General features: G+C 51.4%; 1 protein-coding gene across 1 annotated transcript in view; it reads left to right on the top strand.

The window, feature by feature from the left end:
• Window positions 1–15,135, top strand: part of Cd9 (CD9 molecule) — a 34,027-nt gene that overhangs the window by 13,562 nt on the left and 5,330 nt on the right. The window contains exon 2 of the mRNA XM_050164132.1: window positions 9,775–9,877. Within this exon, the coding sequence (XP_050020089.1) occupies window positions 9,775–9,877 (103 nt within the window). The remainder of the gene's footprint in view (window positions 1–9,774; window positions 9,878–15,135) is intronic.

Consider the following 15,135-nt stretch of genomic DNA (forward strand, 5'->3'; position numbering starts at 1 on the left):
GTAACGTCTCTGTGTGTTTTCTTGTTTAAAAAGAAAAGAAGAAAAATCTCTTAAAGAGTTTGGGGTAGCACGAAGCCCGAATCTGCCCTCACGCATAATAGGGAGTGGTTTTCACCATACTTCAGTGGGGCTGGCAGTGGGAGCCTCTTACACACCCCCTGAGTCATTGGAGAAGAGCTGGGTGAGGAGGGAAACGCACCTTTGGCAGCCAAGTGCAGGTTCCAACTCGAACCTTTTGCCTTTGCCTCAACTTCCTGGCCTTGATCATTCAGCTGGAGCTGCCCCTTGGGTGAGACTGCCTCTCAGGCTTCCCACCCCCACCCCGGCCTTCACTGATACCAGCCAGCAGTCCAGGTGGACTTCCTGTGGCTTTGGGGTTGGGTTGGTTAGAGTGCCGGAGCCCCGTTCCCCGTGTCTGCGCCCTGTAGGCTAAGGCCGTAAGTTCCCCTCCCACAGACGTGGACCTGACCGTGGGCACAGGAAATCTCCTCCCTTCCCCTCAGTGTTTTTCAGCAACGGTGTGAAGAAGGCTCTTCTAGGCTCACAAGTCCAGAGAAAGCAGTCTTCTGTCCATCCTTCTTGTGTGGTATTTAAACAAAAGCCTAGGGTAGGGAATATGAATAGGAAAGTATCAGAATGCCCCAGGATGCGTGCTCTAACACAGGCTCCTGGGGAGCTCCCAGTTCTACAGAGCTGACACGGGTCTAGGAGGGAAAGGTCACTGTGCCGATGTCTGGCCCTGGTCCCCTTGGCTTTGCTGCAGAAGTGGATGCTGCTCACTTGGTAGAAACTGAGAGAGCAGAAGTCTGAGGCTTGGCCCCCGCCTGCTGGCCAGTCCTTTTCTTAAACTCAAGTTCGTGCCGGGTTCTTATAAACATTATCATGAGCTAATTGTGATTTCTAGGAAAGGGGCCATGGAGTCCCATCTGTTGGAGTAGACCTGAGTTTTGTTCATAACTGGGGAGAGGGGCCATCTGTGGGAGTACCCCCACCTCTGGCACAGTCTACACCCTTGCCCTTCCACAGCTAACAGTTCCAGTGTCAAGAGGGAGAGGGGGACAAGGAGAGGATTAGTGGGGCTGCAACTTGGGCTCCTGTGTGTTCTTGCTGGCATTGCCTGGCCCAGCCTCCTCCTAACTGGCCACTCGGCCCGTTCCAGGCTTGGTATTTGCTGGCGAGAGGAGGTTGCCATGGGGATGCATGAGGCCCGGAGCCCACAGGTCCTGGTGGCCTGACTCGCTCGCCTGTGGACACAGAGGACCTTATCTCCGCCTCAGTGGCTTTCTTCAAGCTTGACTGATATTTTAGGGCCTGGAAACAGAGCGGATGGCAAAAACTGCATCCTGGTAGTTTGGTCTGTTTCTGACTTAAGGGACGGTGTAAGCAGCTGTGCCCACAGGTGCCCACGTCACTGTGTTCAAAACAAAAACCAGAAAGCAGAGCGGTGGGCATCCGCTGATGAGGAGAATGAGGAGCTGGTGTCGTTTCCTTGGCAAGCCAGGGAGAACCCTGCCCTCCCTTCTCCCTGCCCATTCTGGAACCCTAGGAGAGGCCATAGCCTGGGGTCTGAGTACACCTCTCCAGCCTCCCTCCTGCCCCACCTCACCTCTGTCTGCCAGTCCATCCAGTCCCAGGCTCTGGCAAGCATTTTGTGGGTGTGAAAAGGGTAAATTTATCCGTCTGCCTTTACCACCCAAGACACACAGTCTCAGGAAACAGAAACCCAGTGTCACAAATTATCCTGTTTCTGCTGGCCACCTTCTCAGATCCTACGACACCCAACGTCCAACAAGTGCCTGTGACCGCCCCGCTCCCCTGTGTCTTTCTCAAGGTTTATTACTGTTATTGTCGCTATCATGCCTATTTCCCCCCCTACATGTTATAGCATCCTACAGTGTCCAGAGGGTTTTATGTATTTCTTTGACCTTCACCTTCAAAGGCTGGAAGTGAAATAGTATTGTGTGTGTTTGTGTGCATGTGTGTGTGTGTGTGTGTGTGTGTGTGTGTGTGTGTATGCGGTGAAGGCCTGTAAACCCAGCAGCATTCAGAAGGCTGAGGCAGAAGGATTACCACAACATTGAGGCCAGCCTAGATATGGATCACTGAGCTACAGTAAGGTGAGGGGAAATGAGGACTCTCAAAGACGGAGGAAATAGCCGCGTGTCGGAGCTCCCGATGACAGTACCAGAATTGCACAGGGTCCTTTTCAACAGAGATGTGCGGCCATCAGCAGGCATCCATGTAGAGCCATGGCAGACTCATGTTTAGAATTCACCAGGTGATGACGGTGTCCTCCCCATGTACAGCTAGGAACTGGTGTTGTAGCCATGCAGGTGACAGGTGGCACTATAGGGCTTCCTGCTTCTTGATTGCCACATTTCTATTATGCCACCGTCCTTTCCTAAAATTGTCATTGGTTTTTTTCCAGAAAGACAACAGGAAGTAGGAAATAAAACCCTCCCCTTTTCCCAGACCTCCTCCACTCCCCATGGCCCACCTCCCTCCCTCCCATACAGCAGAGGAGGCTACCGGCTACCTCCAGTCTGTGCAGAGTGGGCTGGAAGTGTAGCCGAGTCAGCTGATAGAATGCGTTCCTAACATTCACAAACCATGAGTTCAGTCCCCAGTACCCCATAAACCGGGCTTGGCAGCACGTGCCTGCAATCTCAGTACTGTGGAGGCTGCTTATAGTTTACACCTGTGCTACATGAAATCCTATTTTAACCCCACCCCCTACCAAATATGGAGAAATCCCAGCAGGCTGGTGGTCGGCTCTCTAATTTCTGGATTCTCTAACTCCAACTAGGAAAAGCATGATAAGAATTTTGGGGCCGGGCAGTGGTGGTGCACGCCTTTAATCCCAGCAGAGGCAGGTGGATCTTTGTGAGTTCAAGGCCAGCCTGATCTAGATAAGAGCTAGTTCCAGGACAGGATTCAAAGCTTCAGAGAAACCCTGTCTTGAAACCCCCCCCAAAAAAATTTTATATTTATTTATTAAATATTTATATTAATTTTAAATAAAGTATGACCAGTCCGGCCAGGGTATGGAAGATCCCCACTCCGGAACACCCAACACACCCAGCGTCCTTTGGCTGGGATCTGTCCCACAGGGTCACGTGCTGCCTCCCACCGAGTTGCTAGTCTCCTCCTTGTCCATCTGCCCACAGGCTTGAGTTTCTAAAAGTTACCCTTCCCCCAGTGGGCGCATACCTCCACAGGTTCTGGCTGGATCCAGTTTTGCAATCTTGGCCAGGAACAACTGAGCTGCCAGGTACCCCTAAGCTCCATTATTATACTTTGGCTTTTTTTTTTTTTTAAACAGTCCTTTGGAATCGGAGGTATTTCCATTGGCTGCAAGTCATGTTTTAGGGTGAGAATGTCCCTGCAGTGAGCTGTGCGTTGTGACTCACTAAAGCCATGATCAGTGGATCTGGGAAAACAAAAGTGTGGTGGGCTGTGGCGCAGTGGTGGAGGGCTTGGGGGCTTGCCTCACATAAGGCCTGGGTTCGGTTCCAGCACTAACACCAGAAAGGAAAGGCAGGGAGAGAGAGGTTTTGTGACTCTGAAACTGGCATAGGCCTGACATGATCGGGTTATCACCCAAAACTGGAGGGTATGGCTGGATTTCTCGAAGGGCGGAGCTGCTGTGGGGACAGCGGAGCAAGCACTTTGCAGAAACTTGGCTTTCGGAAGGTTTTATGAGAGCAGGGCGTGGTGATCCACACCTGTAATTCCAGCCCTTGGAAAACACGGTGGCTCGAAAACTTGAGACCGGCCCCAGCTGTGTATAGAGAAATCCTGGTGGAAGAAAATAGACTTAGTGAGGACTGGCCCCTCCGTTTACCCCTTCCATGTGGGAGGCAAGTGCCCTACCTCTGAGCTAGTCTGTTTGGGTTTTGAGTCAGGGTTGACTATGTTGTACAGGCTGACCTTGAGTCCACAATGGAGCCCACGCTGGCCTTGGAGATCTCCTGCCTCAGTCTCCCAAATGCTAGGATTATAAGTGTGACCCATCACACCTACTAGGGGGTAGGGCAGGATCTCACTGTGTAGCCCTGACTGGCCTGGAATTCACTCTATACTAGACCAGGCTGGTCTCGAACTCACCGAGATATGCCTGTATGATTAAAGCCCACACCATCTCACCCGGTCCCCAGCCTCCATGCGAGGATCCTGCACAGGCAGGAGCCATTGTGCCCAGCTTCGTTTGTTGTGAGGTATTGGAAAAGTGTCTCTTTGGAGTCGTTGCGTTCAAAGAACGGATGGGTGGGAAGTGGGGTGGTAAGACAAGGAGCAATCTGACCTTGAGTGGGTGCCTTGGTGGACCGTGCTGCGAGTGCTGGAGCCAGAGCAGCCCAGGTGGCCAAGGTGGCAGGAATGCTAGGTGCTGAGTCAGGAAACTAAGATTTCATCAAAGGAGGAGGAGCCTGCGTTCCTTGGCATCAGCTGCAGGTTGGGACACCTGAGTAGTGAGTGACCTGTCCGTGAGGATTCAGGACTGAAGGGACACAGTGTCGAGGAGCAAGGCTGAAGAGAGGGAGTTGAGGTTTCCGTTTTGCTGGTTCTTTTTCTTTTTTTCTGGGTTGAGAGACCTGCCAGTGTAGTGTTGGCAGAGACAGAACACAGAAGCCGTGAAGAAGCTAATTAACTGAGCAGTCCTTGAAGGAGACTTGAAGCTTTGTGGGGGAGAGACAGACAGGCGGCGGCGGCTGCTTTTTAGTACAGAGATGCTGCTGCCAAGAGAATGCGGCCTCCTGGCCTCTGCTGTCCCGTCATACCTTGCCCTGTTTCTTCTGCCACAGCGTTACTGGTTTCTTGTTTGTTTGGGGTCTGAGCTTGGGGGAGGTTTTGTTAAACAAGTTTTTACGCTAGAGCCTAGCTATCCCAGAACTCACTATGGAGCGTGGAACTCCTGTCTTCCTGCCCCAGCCTCCGGTGTTCCGGGAGCACAGGCGTGCGTCACCACACATGATAGTGCTAACCATGGCCACGCTTGCTTCCGTTTTGTCCTTTCTGTTCGCGTATCTCACCCAAGATCCCACATAACAGCGGCATTGTCCCAAACCGCTGGCCTGTGACAGACAGCTTCTGACGTTCCTTGTCCCTCATGATCCTGACAGTTTTTAAAGACGGGGTCACCTAGCCCTGGGGAGATGGAGTAGGACGGAGGAGGGTTCAGGTCTAGCCTGGACCACATCATGAAACTCTGTCTCAAAAAAACAAAACAGCTTGGGGTCTAGGGAGATGGTTCGGTGGGATAAATGCTTTCCCAGCACATCTGAGGACCCAAGTTTGCATCCCCAGAACCCACATAGAGCCGGGCGTGGTGGCACTGGAGTTTGTAGGGAGATGGGGGCGGGGAAGCCCCAGAAGCTCTCGGGCGCTAGGCTGGTTACATAGCAGCAAAGAAGAAACCCTGTCTTAGGGTGGAATGCAGGTTGCCCTCTGACCTCCACACCTGTGTTATAGTGCACACTAAAGGAGAGAGAGAGAGAGAGAGAGAGAGAGAGAGAGAGAGAGAGAGAGAGAGAGAAAGAGAGAGAGAGAAAGAGAGAGAGAGTTAGAAAAAGAAACAGGAAAGGAGAAAGAAATTCTGATCAAAGTTCAAAGTTCTTTCTAAACTGTACACAGTTTAGGTTTGTATCATTTTTCTTATGGCCCGTCTTATAACACTAATTTTATTTTATTGAGCTCTACATTTTTCTCTGCTCCCCTCCCTTCCTCTACCTCCCCTTCTACCCTCTCCCATGGTCCCCATGCTCCCAATTTACTCAGGAGGTCTTGTCTTTTTGTCTACTTCCCATGTAGATTAGATCCATGCATGTCTCTCTTAGGGTCCGTCATTGTTGTCTAGGGTCTCTGGGATTGTTATTTGATAACACTAATTTTTTAAGACTCCATGTGAGCGACAAAACAAAGCCAGTCCCCGGGAAACAATGGGAGAAACTCCTCTTTTTCCCTCGCTGTCACATGGATGGAACCATTTGGGGCCAGATGGCAAAGGAGCTTTTCGAAGCAAAACCAGACTGTTTCCATTTGGCTTTTGTTGGAAACAAAAAAGGTAATGAGGCCAAGTGCAGGCAGGGCCCCTGGCTGGGGCGCTGCCTCTGGACTCTTCCCTTTGCTCTCCAGCTGGTGATCCGCATGTTGCTGGTCCCTTCCTAAGGGCCCCGTGTGAGCATCCACATCAGACCTGACCGGCACATGCGCTGATGGACACAGCCACCGCGGCCTGGAAGGTTTTATTGTTTTGTTGTTGTTGTTTGGTTTGGTTTTGTGATAAAGTACTGAGAAAACCAACTTGAAAAGAAGGGTTAATTTTGGCTCCAGTTGAAGGGCACAGCCCATCAAGGAAGAGAAGTTTGGGGCTGGAGCTTGGGGAGACAACCCCTTCCCCTCACAGATACAGCTATTCCCTGCTGTCTCCAGGATCGACATTCCAGGAACTTCTGCCCTACCTTGTCCAGAAGCTCTTGCCCCCATCCCTACTTCTGCAGATGCCAAAATCCAAGGGTGCCTTAAATACAATGATATTACATGTACATGTAACCCGCACTTAATCCTAATTTGATATAGATGCTGTATAAGTAGCTATACAGTATTGTTGAGGAAATAATGCTTAGCAAAAATCCTACTTACCATGTTTATTCAGCCCAGCCACACGAGAGACCTAACTAACTACCCATTGCACATGAACCTGCTTCTTCTCGGGCCATGTGGAGTCCCTTGGTATTTGATTGACAGGATGCTTTTGTAAAGGTCAGAGCTGCCTGGTTCTTGCCGCTGGTCTCTTCTCAATTAGTTTCTCCTATGACTGAAGTGGCTGGGGTCAGAGCAAGGAGGGGGGGCAATGGAAGTCCCCTAAACACTGCCACCAAAAGCAAGCACCCCCGGAAGTAGTCAGCTCCTAGTAGCCAACTGTGAGCTATTCAGGTTTCACAGCCCCATCATCCCAGCCGACCTAGCCGACCATAGCTGTCTTTCCATTACGTACAAGGCTGCTAATGACATATGTAGCGTCCCCTCCAGCCACTTAGCACCGGAGATCAACAAAAATAGTAGCAGGTGCATGCCTGGAACCCCAGCACTTGGAAGGCAGAACAGGTTTAAGACCAGCTTGGTCTACATAGCAAGTTCCTTGAAAATTAGGCTGCACAGTGGGAAACGTGTCTCACAACCAGACAAGAGCTGGTAGCGCACCCTTAGTCCCCGTCACAGAGACAGAGGTCAGCCAGAACGACGTAGTGAGACCCTGTCTCAAAACAAGAAAACTAAACAGACTAAAAGATGGCAGCTGGCTCACGCCCCTGATCAAGTGTCCATATACTGGACTCTTTGTCCCATTGTCCCTCGGTCTGCCTGTCATCTCCTTTCCTGAGCCTTCCTCCTCCCTGGTGACTTGCAACAAAAGTACCTGGGGCTTGGTGGCTTTTTCCAAGTCTCTGCAGCCATCTGCGTTCACTTCTTCACTGCTAAGCAGCCCAGCCATGTCATGCTAGGGCTTCTGCAGCACTGTGGTGTGGACAGCCCGGCCGTGTCACACTGCTGGACAATGTGACAGCCCACAGGTAGAACCAGCTTCTGCCCTCGGCCGTGGCCCAAGTGAGACCTGAGATTTTCCTTTCCTGCCAAGTTTCAGTTTTCTAACCGATATTTCTTCCTCCTACCTGTGCTCACAGACTGGGGAAGCAGGGCTTCAAAAGCCCTAACCCAGGCCTTCTTACATTTTTTCCCCACCCCTTTACACCATAAAAAAAGATTTCATGGCCTAAGGCAGATAGGTATATCAAATAGGTATGCAGATCATTTCTGATAATAAACCAGAGTCTAGCTCAGAACCCAGCCCTGCTGCCCCAACCCCGATCCTGGCCCTCTTTTGGAGGAGATGAGCCAGCCGGGCCCAGCTTGACTCACCTTCCTTCTGCATGAAACTGTGCTCCATTTGGATCAGTCCTAAAGACTCCCATGAGTCTTGCTAAGGAGAAAAACCTGACCCATGTCTTTAAACACATAGCTCTCAGGTTCATGTTAACTCTGTAATTCCTGTACCATCAAGCCTGGTTTTTTGAGCTCTTCCGGTGTCCAGCCAGGGACTCTCGGCCTCAGGGCCTTCTTAATAGTATTCAGCAATGTCTTCTCTAAGAGGGGGACTGAGCAGCATGGGAAGGTGCCAACTGATCATCCATGGGACAGAGGGTCCTGGGTCGTGTGACCGTGCACTGAGAAGGGCAGACTGTTTCTCTAAAGTCCGTTGGGTATCTTCTCCTCCAGGAATACGTGCTCCAGTGTAAACAAACCCCTTTATTCTCTGGCCAAACTGGCATGGCACAGGCAGGCCGCAAGCACCATTCCTGTGTGCAGGTGGGAAAGCTGAAGCAGTAGAACGCTAAGCTAGGAAAGAGTCCACACTGTGGGAACTCAGTACATGATGGAACTGGATCAGCCTACACCTCCGTGGGTACAGGTGAGGTGGTTTCTATAGACTGACGTCCCGAGTGTCCCTTCCCGTTGTTACCGTGTGCACTCAGCACTCAATGCGTTCAATCCAATGCTACATCATGGAGAAAGTCAGGGGGAAAGGAAAAGAAGGGGATGCTGTCTACCCCGCAGACCCTCACAGCTCCTAGGGCAGAGAATCAAGGTGGTGGCATTGGTGGCATAAGTGCCTCTATTAGGCCTGGTAGACCAGCAAACCCCTGTCTGTCTCCAGTACCCAGCCCAGCCGCTAGGCTGGAGGGCTGTGCGTCACTCCCCGGCAAGCCCTGGTACCAGTGATGAGAGGTCAGTTAGCGCTGGGGGGTGGGGAGTGAAGAGGCTTGGCAGAAGGCCTCCCCAACAGCATCTGTTTCCACGGTGCCAGGACAGGGGTTAGCTGCAGACTAAAGGGATGACGTGGGTGTGTGAGGAGGGGTTCTGATATGTCACGTGCTGAGCACGTCACCGTGGCCCCGAGCTCCCGGGAGTGCACGTAGAGTTAAACAGTCGTGCTTGGCATGTGTGTCTACCTGGTCTTTGAGGAGGCTGAGGCAGGGCAATAGCTTGAGCCCAGACGTTTAAGATCTGCCTAGGCTACACAGCACGGCAAATTAAAGATAATATTAAACATCCTATTAAGCACTCTATATGCTGACCCACGCTGCTCAGCAATTCCTCCCCCTGCCTGGAGCTTGTCCCTCACTTTATGATCACGGCTTTCTTTTCCTTTATCACTTTTATGACATCCATTTTATATGTGCACAGCTTAAACAGCATACTGGTGGTTAACTCTATAGAATCCTAGTTTATGAGGTCAGCGGCTCCTGCCTTTGTTAAACATTGAAAGATACACTTGTAGTAGCTTGTAGCCATCACGATGCTTTTCAGCGCTGTATAGTACCCGTCTACTGACCTACTGTGTTTTTTTGTTTTGGGTTTTTGGAGGGGCAGAGGGCTCAAGACAGGGTTTCTCTTTGTAGCCCTGGCTGTCCTGGAACTCACTGTGAAGATCAGGCTGACCTCCAACTCAGAGATCCACCTGCCTCTGCCTCTCTTGAGTGATGGGATTAAATGTGTGGCACCACCGCCCCCGGCAGGGAATTGCTAATCAAGTTTACTCATAGTTTTGGCACACGGGCCGATCACACACTTCCCTTGCTTTCTGCTACTGCCAGATGCACTTGGAGGGCAGAAAGAAAGGAGGCCGCCGAAGCCCTGTGCGCGTCTCTTCTGCATTTGTTGACTGTGATATCCCAGGCAGTTAGTACTCACGCCAACGAATTGTTGTGTGTCTTGCAGCTGGCCGGAATTGCGGTGCTTGCCATTGGACTATGGCTCCGATTCGACTCTCAAACCAAGAGCATCTTTGAGCAAGAATCTAATCATTCCAGTTTCTACACAGGTAAGAGGGGGAGCTGGCACTTCCGCTCTGGAGCCTCCAGGTCAGCTGACCTGGGTACTTGGGCCTGGGAGAGGCTGGCTGCATGAACCAGTCCTGTCCCTTTCAAATGAGGTGGCTTTGTGAGTCTGTCCAGCTGTGTCCATGAGTTGGCATCTGACTGATGTGGCTTCTTTCCTTGCCAGCTGAGTTTGTCATCTTGACCATCCTCTGATGTCAAGCTGGGTCTGGCAAGGCTGCTGCCATCCCAAGGGGTTAGGAGCCTTGATTCACACACATAATCTTAAGTCCTGTGTGGGTCTGCAGAGCCCGGGAGAGAAGTGGCTCCCCTCCTTGTCTCAGACCAGCTTCCAGGGTAGATAGTCAAAATTAAGGTTAATGCGGGTAGGGACTGGAAGACTCTGGAGGAGCTTGCATGTGGCCCAAGAAGGAGGTCAAAAGAGCAGCGAGGTAAGGGACAAGTGCCAGAAGATAAAGAGAAGAGGAAGGAGACAGAGAATCTGGAAGTGGGAGAAGAGAAAAAGGAAGCCAATAAAGAGACTCAAGAGACCATCCATACTTTGAGAACTGTTTTTGCCTTAGGGTAGGCGTTCCACTTTCTATATGACTGGGATCACCCGAGTTTGAACCAGCTTAGTAGCTTTCTTTTTTTTTTTTTTTTGGTTTTTTTTTTTCTTTTTTTTTTCGAGACAGTGTTTCTCTGTGGTTTTGGAGATTGTCCTGGAACTAGCTCTTGTAGACCAGGCTGGTCTCGAACTCACAGAGATCCTCCTGCCTCTGCCTCCCGAGTGCTGGGTTTTGTGAGCCTTCCTGCCTCCCTTCAGCCCCTTCCTCAGCCCCATAAGAGGCAATGCCACTGAGGACGGTCTCATACAGCTACCAGCTTGAGTAAGCTCGGTCTTCGGTTCTACTCTGCCTGGCTTGGAAGTAGGAAGCCCCCTATTTTTAGAGTGATCCTGTCATGCCATCAGACCCAAATGAGTTGTCACTTCCTTTCTGCCCACCAAAGTTATTTTTACAAAAGACAAGAGAGCGGTCAGACACAGTTATCATCTCCCAGGCTGTGGGGACCCAGGGGCCCGTGGCCCTGCTGCCCTTGCCTTCCCCCTTGCCCTCCTCTAGGGCTCCAGTCAGCCTCTCCCTGGGGCTAGACATGGCCGGGTAGCAGAGGGGGGAGGTCTCTAAGTGACCCGAGCACCTGAGCCCTCTGTTGAGGTCTCCTAGTGGCCTGCCCTTTATCAGTGTGCCTTGGCAGTGGGTGGGGAAGGGCTGGGTTTTTGCCCTATTGTTAAAAAGAAAGCGAAGGAGAGAAAGCTCCTGGTTTATGGCTGGCCTTTTGTTTTGATTTTTTTTTTTTTAAATCAAGCAGAGTTTTTAGGGAGCGGGTTTCCATAGTGTCCTGACTTGTTTTAGCAACAGAGCTTTGACTCTGCAGCAGAAATGCCACGGCGGCGAGAGCAGGAGGGGGTGGGGTAAGGAGGCCACATTTCAGAGGAGCAGGGAGCAGGGGACCTTTCGTGCTCCATGCCCTAGCACACAAGGGAGCAGTGAGCTCACTCCCTGGGGGCATCAGGTCCACCAGCAGGGATGGATACCTTTTCAGCCCGTTAGGAGCAAGGGCCCTCAGTCCCCCGTGTCTTCTAAAGTCCTGAGTCCTCAGGCCTCGCGTCCTTTTGACTGCTCCTGGTCACCTAGTCATTCTTTCTGTTATCCAGGACTCAGGCTAATGCTGCATATTTTTAGATGCGGGAAGAAAGGTTCTTGCTGGTGACTAGGTGACCTGGGAGGAAACCACTCCCAGGTCTGAGCCCTTCCTGGTGTATTTCCCTGGCTCTGTCCCTGAAATGCTACAAAAAACAGACACCTATCTAAGTTCTCGTCCTTAGAACATAAACCCCAGCTCCTCCTGGAATTCCCTGTGCTAAGGAGGGAGCTCCCCGTGTAAGAAATGACCATTGCACCACTTTTTCGGGGACCACTTGGTTCCCCCATGTTATAGTGTCTTTGACAGTAGCCCCTCGTCCTGGAAGCAGAATGAAGTGTTCAAAGCTTAACTCTTAGAAGGCTTGGTGGCACAGGCCTGTAATACTCTCTAAGAGACTGAGGCAGGCCCTGCCTGCGCCACCATTACATTTTGGGGAAACTGAAATTGCTGTCCCTGGGCAGAAGGCCAAGGAGGCTTTGTCCTCTGTGTCCCCTTTTCCCACTGGACTATGAGACAAGGCTTTTGTGTGAACCACGGCCCTTCCGGCACAGCACCTAGGAGTGCCAGCTATACCCAGGCTGATACCCGCCATCACGTGGTGGCCAGCTCTTGCGCATGGCCACCCTCAGGCCAGCCTAAGTATGCAACTGACTTTTCAGGAAACCTTCTCGGGTTTCCTGGGGTGAGACCACAGCTTGCACAGTCCAGAAAGCGTGGCGATGAAGCCGAGAGGCGAGACTTCACAATGACTGATGGTCTGACATGAGGCTTCTCTCCAGCTCGGTCCCCGGTAGATTCATCCTGTCACCAGGACGCTGTCCCAGGCTTACAAACAGGCCACAGAACTACATTCTTCTGGTCTTCTTAACTGTGGTGTCCTTCTAAACTCACAGTCAGAGCGAAGGAATTTAGGAATTTGGGCCGTGAATTCCACCCCTCCTTGGAACCTGCTGGATGTAAATGTTCTCCATGAGCTGGCCTCCCTGCTCTGTCTGGCCTGTGGTTGGTTGCTCACTGGCTCGTTTTTTCCCCCACCTGAAGCCAGCATGGCGCGCACACCCACAAGTCTCTGAGTTACCATGCGCTCTAGGTGAAGCTCTTCTGAATGAACAGAGCCTACCATGGGAGGCGGGGAAAGCAAGAATGCGCAGGGGGTAGGAGAGGAAGTAGAGTGTTCTCCGGTATTTTGGGGATCATGAATGTAAGCAAATGAAGATGAGCCTGGAAAATCAGCTTCTCTCTCACACAAGTGCTCCAAGGGAAATGCTTATGAGGTTGAGTTGGGGCCTTGAGGGGAGCCCAGAGCCCAGAGCCCAGTTCACAGATGGGACAGAAAACCCTGATTCCTGTCTAAAGGACACCCTGACATACGCTCCTGCCATGCCAGTCCTTCCTGCACCCTATTTACATAGACCCATAATGTCAGCCCAAGAAGGAAAAAAAAATACAATAAACAGCCCTTAAGCAATTTAGCATGGAAATCCTCTGACAAATAAATTTTTCCATGAGTCAGACAGAAAGCTAACATTCGCTTGTTTTATAAAAGGGAACACTTTGTCTTTATCACTGCCAGCCTTGCTAACAAGTGTGGGGGCTGGGGCTGGGAGCAACTTTCCCAAAAGGAAGCAGTGGACAGTTCATTTTAAAAAGCCAGGCCTAGAGCTCCAAGGTGAGCTCTGGCCTCGCCTTCAGGAAGCCCCGCAAGGTCTGAGCTCCAGCCCTGCGGGATAAAAATGGTGAGTGGACACGATCCAAGGCTCATACTGGGTCCGTGACTCACGAGGGTTGGGAGACCTACTTCCAGATGAGCCACTCCGTGGCGTGGCTGTCTCTTCTCCTGACTAGAGGAGCCTAGCAGCCCGTCCAGAGCTGCAGCTGTCTGAGCAAGATTTAAAGCCAACAGACCCTTCAGTTTAAAATCTTTCTGGAGTGGATCTGTCATATGAACCGAGAGGCGCGTGAGGGGAGCATTCTCTCTCCGGAGGAGAAAGCCTCTTAGCACCACTTAACGCTACCACAGCTGCCCTGGCTTTGCCAGGGTGTCCAAGCTCCCATACTAGGGTGTGGACCCCAAAAACGCACCCGTTTGTTTGCAGTTGATTCTATTTCGTGCACTTGTAAATCCTTTTGATCTCTCAATGCCACCCCCCCATTTATTCAGCCCATGCTCTTTAGCCCAAAGGAGTGACCTCATCCTTCATTGTCTTGCCCTGCTGTGACAGTCAGAAATCGGGATTGTACTACTGCCTCACTTGGTGGTGTCCCCTTGGCAGCTGGTGCCCCTCCCCAAGAGCCATGCCCGGGACTGCACTGCCTCCCAAGTTCAGGCCCCACTGCATTTGACTGGCTAGGAACATGAGTTGAGGACAAGCTGCATCTGTCCCCTTGCCCAGTCTGGGCCAGGCATGCACAGAAACAATACCCATATTCATGCAGCATGGGGTTCGCCAGTAACCCCACGTGACTTCACATCATGGCAGATGGGAGGAGGCAGGAGAGGCACAAATGCCCACTGTGTGTGCTCTGCTCTGGGCTGCCTGTGAGCATCAGCTGCAGGCCAGTCCCAGGTCTCCCGCCTGCAAAGTCTAGCCCTACGCTGGGTGCTGCAAATGGGGGACTGTGAAGTCACTATGGCACCTGCCAAAAGTTCTCGTCACGTGGTGTGTGCTATGTAGTGTGAGAAAGCGTCCTATTCCCCCCCCCACACACACACACCTCGTTTTCAGCCCCTATTTGGAGAAATCTCTGGGGTCCCGGTGGCAGAAGAGGGAGAGGATCAAGTACATAAAAATTAGCGCATGTTTTATGCAATGGTTACCAAGTCCTTACATTGTTGAGATTAATAACGGCTGGCCCTTGGCTGGGCACATGTGGAGTACATCCTCCAACAGTTCCAGGAGACTACTCTGTTGCCATGTCCCTTTTGTGGTGCTAAAAATGGAACCCAGTGTCTCACACACAGTATACACCAACCCCAAGTCCCAATCACCCTATGTTCTCCAGGTCACTGCCTTGACACAGGGTCTCACTGAACCTGAAGCTCCCCTTTTCTTAGCCCCAACCACCCCACATTTTACAGATAAAACAAGCTGGGTATGGTCACGTATCTCTTTTTTTGGCACGTGGTCCTATATAGCCCTGGCTGTCGGCCAAGCTGAACTGGAGTGCACGGAGATCTGCCTCCACGTCCTGGTATTAAAGGTGTGTTAGCCGAGCAGAGTGGTGCACCTTTAGTCTCAGCACTCCGGAGGCAGAGGCAGGGGGATCTCTGTGAGTTCCAGGCCAGTCTGATCTACAGAGAGAGTTCCAGAACAGTCAGGGTCACATATGGAGATCCTGTCTCAAAAGTAAACGCCCCTCTCCCCCAAAGAAGAATAGAAGTGTGCCGGCACACCTGACTGGTAATGCACTCCTTTAAAACCAGCACTTCCGGAGGCAGAAGCAGGTGGATCTCTATGAGTTCGAGGCCAGCCTGTTTTTACATAAAGTTGCAGGCCAACCAGAACTACATGAAGAGAATCTATCTCAAAAAATTATATATATATATATATATATA

This window comes from Alexandromys fortis, unplaced genomic scaffold (assembly GCF_014885135.2).
Source record: "Alexandromys fortis isolate MF-2015 unplaced genomic scaffold, M_Fortis_MF-2015_v1.1 scaffold_150, whole genome shotgun sequence".
Classification (NCBI taxonomy): Eukaryota; Metazoa; Chordata; class Mammalia; order Rodentia; family Cricetidae; genus Alexandromys; species Alexandromys fortis.